This window comes from Grampus griseus (genome assembly GCF_964374135.1).
Source record: "Grampus griseus genome assembly, chromosome: 3".
NCBI classification, from domain to species: Eukaryota; Metazoa; Chordata; class Mammalia; order Artiodactyla; family Delphinidae; genus Grampus; species Grampus griseus.
The window spans coordinates 122,641-138,705 of NC_139019.1; the positions used below are offsets into that span (position 1 = coordinate 122,641).

At 59.7% G+C, this 16,065-nt stretch overlaps 1 protein-coding gene across 1 annotated transcript in view; it reads left to right on the top strand.

The window, feature by feature from the left end:
• PLEKHG4B (pleckstrin homology and RhoGEF domain containing G4B) overlaps nt 1-12,836 on the top strand; it is a gene marked incomplete at both ends in the record, with an annotated part of 57,223 nt that extends 44,387 nt beyond the window's left edge. Inside the window, 12 exons of the mRNA XM_082652006.1 lie at nt 773-1,116; nt 1,626-1,764; nt 6,364-6,525; nt 7,139-7,491; nt 7,611-7,873; nt 9,597-9,747; nt 9,853-9,973; nt 10,176-10,424; nt 11,369-11,440; nt 11,527-11,796; nt 12,323-12,493; nt 12,753-12,836. Of these exons, the coding sequence (XP_082508132.1) occupies nt 773-1,116; nt 1,626-1,764; nt 6,364-6,525; nt 7,139-7,491; nt 7,611-7,873; nt 9,597-9,747; nt 9,853-9,973; nt 10,176-10,424; nt 11,369-11,440; nt 11,527-11,796; nt 12,323-12,493; nt 12,753-12,836 (2,379 nt within the window). The remainder of the gene's footprint in view (nt 1-772; nt 1,117-1,625; nt 1,765-6,363; nt 6,526-7,138; nt 7,492-7,610; nt 7,874-9,596; nt 9,748-9,852; nt 9,974-10,175; nt 10,425-11,368; nt 11,441-11,526; nt 11,797-12,322; nt 12,494-12,752) is intronic.
• Nucleotides 12,837-16,065: the final 3,229 nt, after the last annotated feature.

The following is a 16,065-nucleotide window of genomic DNA, read 5'->3' on the forward strand; positions in this document are numbered from 1 at the left end:
ACTTAAATCAGAAAAGGGCATCCCCCCACCAAGTGTCACACCTGTCATAGTCGCCATCAACAGTCTGTTTCTGGACAGCCACACCATGGCACCCTTGAGAATGCCACTGAAACCCCTCCCTGGGCAGGGGAGGAACTTCTATTGATGTGCAGAGGTCACCGGGTGGCCGCACGGCAGGCTTTGCAACCTGAGACGGGTTTAAATGTGGGAACTCACAGCTGCTTGCTTCAACATCTAACAGAACCTGTCTTTATGTCTCCTGGCTCTCAAACCTCAATAGAAGCTGGAGCCCTTCACCTCAAACTGCGAGGAAGCCATTGTTTTCCTACAAAATTCAGTCCACCCCCTGAACACCCACAGGACCCCAAGCACAGCACAGGTAGGTTCTCGTGTATTTTATTTTATTTGACAGATAGGTGGGAACACAACAGTTGGGTCAAAACCATCATCCTCAGCAAAAATTTTCAAGCCCTTTTTCATTCATAGATCCCTTTCAATTAGCAAAAAACTTCCCTTGTGACCAAAAAAATCCCACTCTGCCCAGAAAAGAAACATCACCACTACATTTGCTGACATGCCACCGAGGCACAAGTGATTTGCTGTCAGGAGACACAGAGGTGGACTGGCTGGAGGGACCTTGACAGCCTAGGAACCAGGGCCCTGGAGATGCCTCCCGGTCCCAGGGTGCGCGGTGAAATCCACGGCCTCGTCTAAATGCCAGCATCTCCTCCTGCTGCCGCCTTTAAGCTTCCCTCTTGCTTTCTGCCCTCAGATCTCCCTTCCCTTGGGCAAGGGCATCTGGAGCTGTGCTACGTTCCTACGGGGACTGGGCGGCGTGTGGGGTGTGCCAAGCCCACCCACTTTTAGCTCGGTTGACAGAGCAAGGACGTGGGTCACACTGACGTGTCCATTAGCGCTAGGCTTGGGAGGACTGGAGGAGGGCTTCCAAGCACGTTTCTCCTACCCCGGGCAGGAGGTCGCAGAGTTGATCGGCAAGCACAGGGCGATGATGCAGCATGTCCTGGAAGACGCGCGGCTGGTGGCCCTCCGGCTGGAAGGCGGCACCGTGCTGGCACGGCTGAGGAGGGAGAAGCACGGCGCCGGCCAAGACTACCAGTGAGTGTCCCGCTGGGGCAGCGCTGGACCGCAGCCCAGCCGGGGCGATTCCCAGTGCTCTGCCCAGTCACGGGAAGCCCGTCTTCATCACCTGCAGTGTCTCCAAGGAGTTCAAACCTCCATTCCTCTGACGGACACACTGTGACCGACCAGAGATTAATTCCCTTTGTAACTGAAGGAAGCCTAGCAGATTCCTTGGAAGGCTCAAGTGGAGAAGGGTCACTTCCTGGGATTCAGCATCCGTCCTAACCAAATGCTTCCCTGCCTGTTGCCTCCCGGGCACCGGGTCCACCCACCCACATTTCCCTGCCGCCTCCGGGGTGCCCGCACCTGTGGCTGGCAGGGTGTTGCAGCTCACAGGCGTGTTTATGCTCTGCTCAGGCTGTGGGCCTCCTCGGGGGCTTCCGTTTTTGTCAGATGTACAGAGTGCAGCTGGTGTTTGTAACCAGGTGTCACCGACTCGGGGCTTGCTGTGAACAGACACTCCGACAGCTGCCTTCTCTTTCCAGGGACACCATCGAGGCTGCCTGCAGGCTGTACGACCAAGTAGACGAAGAGGTCCACAGGCTGGTCCTCGCCTCCAACAGGTGTCTGCAGGCACTGGAGGAGCTCCAGGAGCGAGGACACCAGTCAGGGCTCCAGGGGGAGGTGACCAGCCAGGGCTCCAGGGGGAGGTGACCAGTCAGGGCTCCAGGGGGAGGTGACCAGTCAGGGCTCCAGGGGGAGGTGACAGTCAGGGCTCCAGGGGGAGGTGACAGTCAGGGCTCCAGGGGGAGGTGACAGTCAGGGCTCCAGGGGGAGGTGACCAGTCAGGGAGCCAGGGGGAGGTGACAGGGCTCCAGGGGGAGGTGACCAGTCAGGGAGCCAGGGGGAAGTGACAGTCAGGGCTCCAGGGGGAGGTGACCATTCAGGGCTCCAGGGGGAGGTGACAGTCAGGGCTCCAGGGGGAGGTGAACATTCAGGGCTCCAGGGGGAGGTGACCAGTCAGGGAGCCAGGGGGAGGTGACAGTCAGGGCTCCAGGGGGAGGTGACCAGTCAGGGAGCCAGGGGGAGGTGACAGGGCTCCAGGGGGAGGTGACCAGTCAGGGAGCCAGGGGGAAGTGACAGTCAGGGCTCCAGGGGGAGGTGACCATTCAGGGCTCCAGGGGGAGGTGACAGTCAGGGCTCCAGGGGGAGGGGAACATTCAGGGCTCCAGGGGGAGGTGAACATTCAGGGCTCCAGGGGGAGGTGACAGTCAGGGCTCCAGTGGGGAGGCTACCAGGTCAGTGTCCTGGGAGAGGTGACAGTCAGGGCTCCAGGGGGAGGTGACAGTCAGGGCTCCAGGGGGAGGTGAACATTCAGGGCTCCAGGGGGAGGTGACCAGTCAGGGAGCCAGGGGGAAGTGACAGTCAGGGCTCCAGGGGGAGGTGACCAGTCAGGGAGCCAGGGGGAGGTGACAGGGCTCCAGGGGGAGGTGACCAGTCAGGGAGCCAGGGGGAAGTGACAGTCAGGGCTCCAGGGGGAGGTGACCAGTCAGGGCTCCAGGGGGAGGTGACAGGGCTCCAGGAGGAGGTGACCAGTCAGGGAGCCAGGGGGAGGTGACAGTCAGTGCTCCAGGGGGGAGGCTACCAGGTCAGTGTCCTGGGAGAGGTGACAGTCAGGGCTCCAGGAGGTATGGCACTGGGCTGCCTGACATAACCAGTGTAACACTCGCTGTCTGAATCCAGATCCTCTTTATATTCATGTGCATGTAACGATTTCCAAAAGCTTATGTTTTTCAAGTAAAATCCTTAGTATTTCATCAGCCATTGTTTCCTGGTTAGTGAATGTGAACCCAGGGCCCCCCGCCCAGCCAGCAGCACAGGGGCAGTGAAGAGTGGCTGGAGACTCTCTGGACCCTCAGCTGGCCCTGCGTCCTCCAGTGTCTGGTCACCGTGGGGCAGTCAGGGTGGGAGGGGCGCCACCCCCAGGGCACCCCAGGCTGGTCCCCAGGACAGCCAGCAGTCACAGTGGGGTTGCACACTGTGTATTTTCCCTCCCTGGTCTCCCCACAAACAGCCCTGGCGCCCAGCCACGGGCCAGTGGGGGGCCTGGGTGGTGGGAGATGGTGACCCAGCTGATCCAGGCTGCAGGGAAGCACAGACAAGGGGCTGACCAGCTCACCTGGGCCCGGTGGTGGCAGCCTGGAGCATGGCTGACTCGAGACACCCCAGCCTGGGGGTGGGCCCTGCCTGGGGCTCCTCCATCCTGTGGGGTCCCCCGTCTACCCGTAGGGTCGATTCCCTGGCCTCTGGGGCCTCCTCCATCCTATGGGGTCTACTGTTTCTTATATATTATGTATTTTATTATAAAATGCCCTCCAGGACTTCCCAGAGGCAGGAGGGAAACTCTAAGACCTGCGCATCCGATGCTGTCTCTTCTCCTTCACGGTTCTCAGTAGTTTATTCTCCCGCCGGGACAGAGGCACCGTACTGGTCACTTAGCCTCACGGGTTGCGGTGGAGAGTCTGTTCTGCTGCACTCTCGGCCTTGGGCTGGGCCCTGCTTTCTCCCGGGAACCTCGTCCACCTCTGGTCCTCAGGCCGCCTCCGCCTGGTGAGCAGAGGCTCCTCCTTTGCCTCCCTAGGCTCTGGGGATTCTGGGGTTTCTTGATGAGCACCCCCGTTTCCCAAATTCCACGCTTCCTGCTGGTCCGCTCGTTTTCTTCCTTTTCCATTTTCCATGTCGCTGGCCTTTTCCTCTACTTTCAGAGTAGATTTTATCGACTTTATCTTCTAACCCCACTTGTGTGTTTCTGCCTCTGCTCTAACGTTGTTAACTTCCATGGGGGTTTTGTTTGTTTATTCCTCTCAATGGACCTTCTTCACAGCACCTGACTTACTCTTGGCTGAAATACTGGTCGTGGTGTCTGCCCAGCCTCTCTCCCCTCCGAGGGGGCTTCTGCAGGCCTGTCCTGGCTTCTCTTTTTCATGCTGGAGGCTCTCCTGGTGATCCTAGGTTGCCTGCCCAGCTGCCGAGTGGGGCGGGGCCGCTGGAGGCCCCTGCTGGGCCCACCTCCTGGGCTCGTGGGCTCCTCCAGAGATGCGGCCTCCGACCCCCGAGGGGAGGGCCTGGCTGCACGTCAGGGAGGAGGTGAGACTCCGTGTTCCCGTGGCCTCTGCCTGCCTCCCCCTGTGCAGAGAGCACCCGGGCGCTGCGGGGTGGACGGCGCGTGCACTGGGGCCCCCACCTCTCGCAGCTCCAGGTCTCCCTCACCTCCTCGTCAGCTGCGCCACCTGCGCAGGATGCCCAGGGCCCCCAGTGTCCCTCCTTCCCAGCCTGTCTGTTGTCCCCATCCTTTATACCTTGAAAGAGGTTACTGAAGCTTTAGCAGTGTTCCAGGAGGGATCAAAGTTAGATAAGTTTTAGCCTGCCGTCTTCACCCAAAACTAAATACACTTTAACCTAAAAATGGGATCATCCTATATAGTGTGTTAAGTTGCTTTTTTTTCCTAAGCAATTGCACGCACACTGTGGAAGAACTAGAGAGGACCTAGGTTTTAACCACAGTGAGATCCTGCCTCATGCGCTCCTCTGGCGGGCCCTGAGGTGGGGCTGCATGGGCACGCACGCCGGTGGGAGTCCCCGGGGCTCTGCCCTGCTGTTCGCTATTACAGACATCGCCACCTGCACATCCTTCACATCGCCACCTGCACATCCTTCACATCGCCACCTGCACATCCTTCACATCGCCACCTGCACATCCTTCACACTTGGTGATTGTTTGCAAATTCCTAGGCTGGATTGGAGGGTCAGGGCGCACCTCCTGAGGTTTTCAGAATCTTCCAGCAGCCTTCCAGACAGCTGGCCCAGCCTGGGCTCTCGGCAGCCTTCGGAGGCCGGCTTTCTCGTTTGCCATCTGACAGGTGACGATAAAGTGTCTCATCATTGTCTGCATTCGGATCTTTTATGCTGCAGTTGAGCCTTTTCTTCCTACATTTATTGGTTATTTTTACTTCCCTAATAAATTGCTTTTTCGTGTACTTGGCCAATTTCCCTACAGTTTGTAATAGTTTCATTATGTCACTTCTAATCCTTTGATTGTGTTGCAGATATTTGTAATTTGTCCTTTAACTTTGCTTATGATTTATGTGGCTTTTCCTGTCTTTCGGTTACAGAATGACTAATGTATTCCATTATAAGACTTTCATGGTTTGAATTTCTCCATTTAATTTTTCAAACCGACTGGAATTTATTTTTTCTCGAGGTCGGAAGTGGGACTCCACCTCTGAGGCGCCTCTGCCCTGCTGACCATTTCCTCTTCTCTACCTGGCAGTTCTAGGACTGCAGGTGCTTCCTTGCAAAAATCTAGGTTTGATGGTTTTTTTCCATGACTCTGTCCACAAAGAGCATGTACTCTGGTCTCTCTCCTCTGCTCGTACATCTGAGTTCATTAAATACAATTATTGTCCTGATAGATACAGCCCAATCGCTCCATTTTTTAATAGCAAACCTCTTCCTGGGTGTCTAACGACCGGATGCCCCTGCATTGCCCTGTGAGGGTTTGCCTCTGACGTGCCCGCAGTGAGCGTAGTGCTGTTGCCATGGGAACTGCGTCTCTAAAGTGATGACCGTGACCACATCGGACTGTGTAGGTGCAGGCAGGCCTGCCATCGCCCCTCCGTCCCTCCCAGGTGCCACCAGCCTGAGGAATGTTTCTGGAGTTTGTGTAGCATAGTAACAAGTTTTGAAACTGAAACTTCTGGATCCATTTTTCAATGATCTTAATTTCCACCTCCAAACAATTAAAAGTTATAAACGTGAGCCGTGGAGGTCTGTGGTCATCCCAGTCCCTCTCCAACCCAAGCGTCACTCCCACTCACAGATTGAAAAGTCACAAGTGAGAACCGTGGATCAGACTGAGGCCGAGTAGCCTTCGGATGCGCTCAGGAGACGCCGTTCAGACGAGGCGTGTGGCTGTAGGAATCAGATGCACCGGCCCCGAGGCGGCATCTGACACCTCCTTTGTCCTCCGAAGTCTTAGGGCCGGACTCCTTAGCACATTTAAAAGTAAAACCTTCTTTTCCTACGTAGATCACATCGTGGTTTGAAAAGGAAAGAGAGAAATTCCTCGGGCCTTTGGAGCTGCTGTCTCTGGGGAATGCAAAGCAGTGGCAGGCGTCCCAGGCTCTCCCGGACAGGCTGACGGTGGGTGCCCACCAGGACACATGCAGGGACACCCAGGGCACTGCTGGGGCTTGTTCTGATTCTTTGCTCCTTGGGCCGCAGCAATATCGTCCGAAAGGGCTGCGGCTGATGGAAGAGGACTTGCAAGGTGCAGAGGAAGGGACCCAGGACTTCAGAAGGAGTCTGAGCGCCAAGGCCGGCCTGGCTGAGCGGAGGGAGGGCGAGCTGGCCAGGCAGGCCCTCGGGTCCGAGTTCTGCGAGACGGTAAGAGCCCCGGCCCAGTCCCTCCCAGGGTGTGCACACGTTGCCCAGTCCTTGCTGCGGACATTCGCTGCGAGGTGGGCGCCCCCCCGCCAGGCTCTCCGTAGACCTGTGAGGGGTTTATTTATTGTACCGGACAGACAGGCCACGAGGATTCGTGAACTGTTCTTTCTGTTTACCGGCTCAGTTATAAAAGTCCACTTACTGTCAAAGATCCCAGAACGATTGCAGCACAGCCGCACCCGCACTCTCGCTAGCGCCCTAGAATGCCTGCCGTTAGGGCGCCAGGGCCAGACTCCTCAGGAGCACAGAACCCAAGAGGCCAGGGCAGGCCTGGAACTCTCGGCCCGAGGTCCCTGGCCCATGGGTCGCACACCAGGCGGACCGTCTCACGGCCTCTCCAGCCCTGATGCCCACGGTCGAGTCCGGCCGGCAGTTGCCACCGCGAGCACAGGGTCTTCCTCTCACTCTGGCCTCTGGCTCACCCTGGTCCTCACTTTGGGCGACCTGGTCAGCAGGCAGAGCGTGACCTGAGTTTACTCAGGGTGCTGGCTCAGGCCGCCTTGGCCGTGACCGTCCTTCACTGCACTGACCGGTGCCCTCCTGTGCCGGGCAGGTGAGCGGGCGGACGCTGCGGTGCAGTCAGTGCCTAGAGCACCCGGACCCAGAGCTGGTCACCGAGGATCTGAAGCGGTGTCGCCGGCAGGCCGTGCAGAGCTTCCCCAGGGCGAGCGTGGTGGTGGTGGGCCCCGGCGGCCAGTGGGCGCTGCCACGGGGCCAAACCTTGTGGCTGCAGAGCCGGCAGACCCGACGCCACTGGCAAGAGGCCCTTGGAGAAGAGGCCCCGGGCCCCGGCACCCTGCCTCTGGGCTGGAGCCCCCTGAAGCACGAGCTTGCCCAGGGACCCGAGGGGCAGCCCCTTGAGCCTTCCTGGACCCCTCCTGCTGACCCCGAGGGCCGAGCTGGGGAGTGGGCCTGACTGCTGCCCGGCCTCGCCGGACAAGCTGCTGTGTGTGGGCAGGGCGAGCACCTGCGCCCAGGTGTGCACGCACAGGACAGCAGCGGCACCTGCTCCCCGCCCACCCCAGGAAGCACCCCCCGCAGAAAATTAGGAAGAAAGCACAAAGCTTCGCGACTCCTCAGCTTGACAGTGGCCCCAGCGACTCCCTCCGGCTGGGCCACACTGGGGTCTTCATCAAAGGCCTGGAGGTGATCGGCACTGCTGTGGCCTCAGAGAAGCGGCCCCCGCTGAGGCCACGTGCCGACAGCCCTCGGCTCCCTCGGAACCGGAGTCTGTCCTCTCCCTCCAGGACCCACCCCTCCGAGGAGGATGGGAAGGGCAAGCTGGAAGGTGAGGCAGATGCCCTCAACCTGTGGGCCTAGTGGTCAGTGGGGTCTAGAGACCCAGAGCCGTGAAATGCCCTTCCCCAGCGTGGGAAACCCACGGACGCCCCCCGGGCCTTCCGCGTCAGGTCCAGGCTGAAGCACTCACGTCTGATTTTAAACAAGGCGTTAGTGATCTCCCTGTGCTCAGAACAGAATCTCTGACAGCCGCCGCCTCCTTTTTCGGGGCGTGTAGTGACCTAGCACACCCGCTCTGATGGTTAAACAACCAACTCTAGTTGTTTAGAGCCCATTTCTAGAAAATTACAATAAGCAAACCAAGCCCACAACGTGAAGAAATTACTTTAAAAATTGCTTTTAAAAAAAGTCTCTAAGTATTGAGGTGAGAGGTGTGTGCCCGTTTATCTGTTGCCCAAATGAAGATGTCCGTTTATTTTGTTAAATCTTTAGGAAGATGTTTGCAAAAAGATACTTCTTGTTAACTGTCTGGATAAAAAGTGGTCAAGGACCCCGCCCACCCCAGTGACAGTCCGTGACACCAGCCTGGCCTCCCAGCCTCTGGGTTGTTTGTCCCTGTTTGCAGTGAGCCCTGGCTGGAGGGGCATCCCCTGGTGTCCTTTGCTCATCGGATGGGTCCACGTGTGTTTCCTCCAGAGAGCAGCTCGAATCTGAACTGAGACGGTTACAAAATGCTCTTCTGAAACAACCTTCAACCACCTTGTTAAAGGTGGACCTTGTGGGGTGTGGGCAGGCGCAGGGAGAGCTGCGTGTCTGTGGATGGCCTTCCAGCTCATTTTGAAGGTGTCTGGGCAGCAGAAGGCAGGGGTAGGCGTGGTCCACTCACCGGGAGCCGCCTGGCCACCCAGAGTGCACGTCCTGGGTCTGGGAGGGAGCAGGTTGGCGAAGCTGTCCTGCCTTTGCCGCTGGGGATGGGTCCCCCTCCCGCCATTCACGGGCCTCAGACCCACCAAGCCCAGGCCTGGCGGTGGGGACCTCGCACACAACCTTCAAGGGAGCGAGTCCTCCCACATGCCGGGACGAGGGCGGGAGCTTTGCGTGGACCGCCCCGTCTTCCCGGAAACCCAGCTGTCTGGAGGGAGCTCCTGCCGCTTGGCCAGCAGTCATTTCCCCAGAACTTTCCATCCTTTATGAGTCAATTTCCATTTACTTGGTCCAGATGCCCAGACCATGCTAGTGTGTATTTTTTTTCTGGATATTGAAGAAGAACACTTGTTTTCGGCGAGTGTCTACAGGAGGTGACTCAGCGGCCGTGCGAGGGTGTGACAAGGGCACCTGGCGTGGCAGCAGCTGTGTTTGTCGGCACTGCCACCGCCAAGGGCTCCAGGGCCCCCACCACCAGAAGGCGCCGTCTTCCCAGAAACAAGAAGCACCTGTAAAATCCGTGCTGCAGGCGTGAGGGGGCCGTCCAGGGTCTGCTGCAAACAGGATGAACTCACAGCATTCTGACCACGGTGCGTTTCCTATGGTTAGCTGCTTGTCTTCCAATTAAAAAAAAAAAGTAAAGACAGATAATGGCAGGAAAAACTCTACCAACCCCCACTGGTGTCATTAGGATGGAGTAGTTTCAGAAGGTGGCTGGTGGGATGCTCTCAAATAGGGAAGAAACGCGCAGTGTGCGTGGGGACCTCCAGCCCAGACAGGCCCCTCCGCCTACTGTCCATCTCCGCAGCACACTGGCCCCCAGGCCTACGCTCCGTCCTCTGCTGCAGCGGCTTCTGTGCATCTGGGTCAGAGGTCCCTGAGTAAAGCTGACTTTTCAGGGACGCCTTGTGGTGGGTTAGCCGCCGGTGTGCGCCAGAAACCGGTTTTCCCGCAAATCCCCAGCACAGCCTTCCTGGCAGAGGGCTCCCTGCTGCGGGCGTGCGAATCTTCTTCCTGCCAGAGCTGCCCGCTAAGACGGTGCTGGAATCAAGCCGTCTGGATTCAGGGTTGGAGTTAGGGAGCCTGCGAATCTCTCCTTTCCAGTTTCCGAAGGGATCTCTCTTCTGAAAAGGCCGTGGTCGGCAGCGTGGAAACGTCGCCACAGCTTTCCTTCTGCTGTGACCTCCCTGCGCTCCGCTACGCCAGAGGAGCGCCTCCAGTACCGGTGAGAGGACAGCTCAGGTGCGAAGCGCCTCCAAATTACTCGTCCCCAAAGACGGGAAACCACGGGAGACAGTGCTTTTGTGCGCCTCCCGTCTGTGCATACCGCGTTCATCACTCTGGAGTTTCAGTCTCTGGTTTCCTCCGAGGCAGGAATAACGCTGATGACGCGAGGCCTGAGCGTCCCCTCGGCTCTCTTTCAGCAGCCGACGCAGCACGTGATGGCCGAGATGATCTCCACGGAGAGGCAGTATGTTAGGTCCTTAGGATATGTCATCGACAACTATTTTCCAGAAATGGAAAGGACGGACCTGCCCCAGGACTTCCGAGGGAAGCGCAGCGTCATTTTCGGGAACTGGGAGACTCTCTACGCCTTCCACCACGGGCGCTTCCTCCCGGGGCTGGAGCACTGCCGGCACCGCCCCTGGGCCGTGGGCCACGCGTTCCTGAGATATGTGAGTCCCCAGCCCACTGTGTGAACAGGGTGAGGCCAGCCCCACTCGTGCTGGGAGCGGCCCACGTTTCAGGTGAGTGGATCCCTTGTGTCCGGGTCAGGAGATACGTCCCTGCCAGTTATGACCTGGCTCTGGACACTTGGGCCTCAGGGTCAGCAGACGGCACCCTGGTCGAGAGCCCCTCAGCACTGGGGCTGCACCTGTGTCATCACACCTAATCTGTCCACAACCCACCCCTCACAGCTAGCTGGCGCAAAGCAGCGTCCAAAATCGGTTTGCTCCCTGCACGTAGGAAGCCCACCTGGTCCCCGTCACGGTCTTCCTGCGAGCCTGCCCAGCTCCCCTTCCAGAGGAGCGCCAGACCCTCCTGACCAGCTCTGAGAGCCGCATGGATGTATAGATCATTCCGAGGAGACCTGAGGTTTTGATAAGTCTCTTCTCAACCATGAATATTGAGTCTTTATAAAATTCTTAATTTACTCTGAAAAGAAGGTTCTTTCAACAAGTAGTTAGTTACGAAACACAGTTTGGGGCACCGGGGCAGCGTCTGTGCCGGGGGCAGCTGACAGTCCTTGTTCAGCATTGTTAACAATGAATATGACAAAAGCACCGGTGCTGGAGCACGTCCCACATGTTGTGTCTTTTCAGCTATTTCTTAAAAAATGCTTTTAGCCATTGTGTGCAGCTTCCGTGTTGTTTTATGTTGACAGTGATCTTGAGAATTTTAAATGTTTAGCCAAAGTTGGTTCTTGACTGTTAATGAATATTTCAAACCCTCCCTCGCGCCCACCCCCTGAGCACCCCTCTTGCCTCTTCCCTGAAAACTGGTATTTTGAGACTGAGTCTAGGGCTCCCACCACGTCCGGGGAGCCGAGTGCCCGCTCCCGACTGCGGCGAGACCCTGCGGAGCTGGGCGGCCTCTGACCCCAGCCCTCCCTTCGCAGGAGGAGCAGCTTGGCAGGAACGCACTGTACAGCAAGAACAAGCCCGGGCGGACGCCCTGCTCTGCAGCCACGGCAACGCCTTCTTCAAGGTCGTCGTCCCGCCCGTGAGCCTTGCTGCCTGGCCTGGCCCGGGCTGACCCTATCGCCCGGCCTTGCAGAACAAGCAGCAGGAGCTGGGTGACAAGATGGACCTGGCCTCCTACTTGCTGAAGCCCGTGCAGCGCGTGGGCAAGTACGCACTGCTGCTCCGGGCCCTGGTCCAGGAGGCTGGCGGCTGCCCCGCCCGTGAGCAGGCGCTGGGCGAGCTGAGGGCCATAGGACAGGCCTGCGGGGAGGCGCCCACACTTGAGACCCCCCAGACCCCCGCCCAGAGGGAAGGGAACGCCCGGGAGAGGCTGCTGGGGCGGGAGCCACGGGAGGAGAGGCAGGCGGGCTCTCAATGTTAAACGTCGGTGTTTGGGGCTACTCTGAAATAACTGGATATGGGAAAAACTGAGCTTGGCCTTAGGCTGTGGGCCTGAGCCTACCGATTCGCCCCCTGTGGGGGCCATGGTGGGGCCAGCGCCCAGGGCCAGGAGGAAGAGCGGACCTCCCGGTCAGGCAGGACCGCCCCGAATTCCCCGTCCCAAGTGAAGACGCGGTCGCCTTGTTAGAGCAGCGTTAGTAAGAGTTCCAAGACGACAGATCGGCCCCAGGCGGCCACCGCAGACCCGAAGGCCCCCGAGCCCTCTGTCCAGTGAGCTCAGCCCAGCGATTTGGGACAGCCCAGGCGTCACCCAGGACAGGGCCGTCCACGGGAGGCAGGGGGGCACCTCCCATGAAGGGGCGGCCTGGCTGGGCGCAGTTGACCCTCACGCAGCCGTCGCCTTGTGGAAGCTTCGTTACAGGGGCGCGAGGGCAGGGCTGGGATCAGGTCATGCCCCGTCCCCCTGAGAGAGGCCGGCCTGCCTGCAGGTGGATCTGAAGGAACAGGGGCGGCTGATATGCCAGGACGAGTTCCTCGTTTGCTGCCGAGGGAAGAAGCACCTGAGGCGTGTGTTCCTGTTTGAAGACCTCATCCTGTTCAGCAAGACCCAGAAGGTGGACGGAGGCCACGACGTGTACGCGTACGAGCAGTCCTTCAAGGTACCGCGTCAGGGAGGGCGCTGGGGGCCGGAGGGAACGCCAGGTTATTTGCTATTGCGGCTCTTAGGCTGAATTTTGGAGCCTGGGGCCTCTAGAAGCCGCAAGGAGCCATTTGTCCTTCGTGTTCCACGTGCCAGTCCAGGGGCTAGAAAACAAATGTCTCCTCGTCGGTGACTCCATTTCAGGTTTGGGTGAAGGTGGGCAGAGCACAGAGGCAGCCTTCCCCTGGGCGGTCTCAGGGCCTCACCCCTCCCCCCAGACAGGCCCTGGGGGCGAAGTCTCCTGGGAGAGGCCCCACCACAACCCCTTCCCTGCCAGCGAGCTCATCGGAGGGGTCCTGTGATGACGTGCCAGGGAGCCCTTCTGGGGGGGGCACTGAGCCCTCACAAGGGAGCCAGTGTGGATGGCGGGGGTGGGGGCGAGGGGGAACGGGGGGGCAGGGGCGACGGGCTCCCGGCCCAGCCTCGTCCACACCACTCGGTGTCTGGGTGAGGGGACCTCCGGCACGGAGGCGCTGGGGTCAAGCGTCAGCCAGAGAGCGGTCAGTTGTCCAGAGGGCAGGATCTGAGGTCCCTCGCGGTGCTCGTGGCTGCAGATGGCACAGATCAGGATGACGGAGAACGTCGGGGACAGTGGCTTGAGGTTTGAGATCTGGTTCCGCAGGCGGCGGAAATCCCAGGACACCTACATTCGCCAGGCGAGCTCCGCGGAGGTCAAGACCTCCTGGACGGACGTGATAGGGAAGGTCCTGTGGTGGCAGGCTCTGCGGAGCCGAGGTGGGCAGAGCGGCTGGAGGGCGCTCGGCGTGCAGGGCCAGCTCGGGCTGGGCTCGGGCTGGGCGCAGGGCTCGTGGTCGGTCCGAGGGGCTCCTTAGCACCGCCCATCAGCACCGAACACTTACTTCTCCTTAAAACAACAAGCAAGACCCCGGCCCCCACGCTCCGAGAGAGGTCTCAGCCCCAGCTCCCAGACGCCCTCAGACCCGTGGCGTCAGCTTCCTGCTCTCCCTGTGGTCAAGGCCCCGGCCTCCTGGACGCTGCGCCGATGGCCAGCCTGTGGTCTCCCCACAGGTAAGACCCCCCACCTCGTTCCCTCCTCCTTCATGTCTGCCCCCAGTCCCTCCTCTCCCCTGAGTTCATCACTGGGACACCTCTGTCTACTTCAGAGTGGTAGTTCATCCAGGCTGGCTGCCACACATGCCATCTTCATCGCAACCCCTCCAAGCTGGCCCTCCTTCTGGCGGCTCTGACCACCCCGCTGGGCCTGAGAAACCCTAATATGCTAACACCCTGACATCCAAACACGACCACTTGGCACTCGGAGGCTACCACCCTGGCCAGGGCCCTGACCTGTCACCAGCGATGCCCCACGGCCTCCTCATTGCCACGTCCTTCTAAGTATGGACCCCCCCATGCACACAGACACAGGCACACAGACATGCACAGACATGCACAGACACACATGTTCACAGAGACACATGCAGACACCCAGAGACACATGTACACACGTGTGCACACACGCACGCAGCAGCCTTGCTCGGGGCGCCCGGTAGGAGCAGCACGTCCCCAAGGCCTGGTGTCCCCTCCCTCTGGGCACCCCCGCTGTAATCGCCATCCTCTCTCTTTGCTTGGTTTACCGAGCATTCATTCGTGCTCAGGCCCTCACCCTGTGCTTGGATCCCCTCTCAGTTTCAAGCGTGGCGGATACCTGTCAGTTTGTCTTTCCCGGAGCCATGCCCTGCCTGGAGGCCTCTGTCCCACTTCAAGTGGATGTCCCTTCATCCGCAGACGGAGACCTGCCCCTCCCGGTTGGACACCCAGTTTCTATGGTCCCACGTCTTCCTTTTTCCTGGTTCACCCCCTTGGGCTCCCTGAGAGAGGCCGGAACGGGCACCTCAGCCTGTCCAGTCCCCCAGAGACACTCAGGGTAGAATTAAACCCAGGGAGCTGCTTAGAAAACTCCCCCACACGCTCCTATCTTAGAACTCAGGACACAGGAGATGGTGTCCACTGGGATAGGCAGCAAGCCATCCATGGACGTCAAGCCCAGCAACGCGGCCATAAGCGACCGGGCCATCAGTTACACCGGGAAGGGAACAGGTTAGCGGCCACAGCCCCAGCTCCCGCTCGGCCCCGCCAGCTCAGACGCAGGCGCCGCAGTGCGCCGGGCCCCACGGACCAACACGTCGGGCTGGACGGGTGGCGGCCCCATGAGGCCCGATGTGACCGCGGGGGAAGGAACCTAGTAGTTTTCTGGCTGGCCATCTTGTTCTTGAATCTAGGCTGCACCTCTACAGCAGAGGCCAAAAGCCTCGTTTTCTGTCCCCGTCCAGAGGCACGGACCCGAGCGTCCACAGCTGTGCCCTCCTGTGACCACACCGCCCCCCTCAAGAGACTGCACTCCACCCTCTCAGACAGCAGCACGTCCTCCTCCAGCAGCCGGTCCTCCTCTGCCCGGGGGCCGCTGCCCCCCGCCCGCGCCCACAAGTCCCGCCCGCTACCCCTGTCCGTGCGGCGTGCACACCTGCACGGAGCAGGGTGAGCTGAAGCAGGAGGCGGGGCCGACCTTCCCTGCGTGAGTGAGTGCATGAGTGCGAGAGTGCGTGAGTGCGTGTGTGCGTGAGAGTGCATGAGTGCCTGGGGCCGGCGTACGTGCTCATCGTTTCCCCGATTTCGTACGCTGCCAAAGGTTTCCAGATTAGAAATTTTCATTTACTTAAAAAAAAAAATTCCATTTCCACTCAAGACAAGGGAACAGGGAACAAGTTTAAAACAAGCAAAAAGAGAAACCAGACAAAGCAAACCAAGTGCCCTCCAAAGCCCAAAATGCACCACTGCCACCGTGAAGTCACCCCTGAGGGCGTCCCGACCACCGCAGAGGTGCCTCTGCGCGAAGCGCTGGGCGGGAGCTGCTCAGAACAGGCAGTGGCCACGGGGAGCACGCACCATCGCCCGCCCAGAGCGGCCGCGCTCTCCTGGACACGTCCCTCAGGCTCCAGGACCGCGGGTGGCCCCCATCTGGGCTGCGGCAGCCTCTGGTCAGACCAGGATCTGGAGGCGGGACTTCTCCCGGCAGGAAGACCAGGCGGAAGGGTGTCGGAGGGCTCAGGTCTGCCATCCCCAGCACGGCCCGCAGAAGCCACCCGCCAGCCACACTCGAGGTTGTGGCTGCACCCTGGCAGGGGCCCCACCCTGGGGAGTGACCCCACGGGCCTGGGCTCTGCGGCCGCGACTCTGTCTGGGGTGGCACAGGACACGCCCCTGGGAGCGCGCCTCCCGTCCCGTCCTGTCCCGCTTTCTGTCAAAGCCGCGTGGCCCTTCTTGCCGCGTTTTGTGTTGTCCCCCGCTTGGGCTCACTCTTACCGCCCAGGGTGAGGCTTCCTGCTGGGGGAGGGGTCGACCTCCCTCCCGGCCTTCCCCTTCCGGCTGCACTGGGCCTCCTGATTTCAGAAAAGCGAAGTCACAGACCTCTTGTTCATGAGCAAAGTGGTGTCTGACCTCCGGCAGTGCCGTCCTGCTGCTTTAGCCCGGCATCACGGGTCATCTGGTTATAAATCTGTGCCTTGTAAGTCA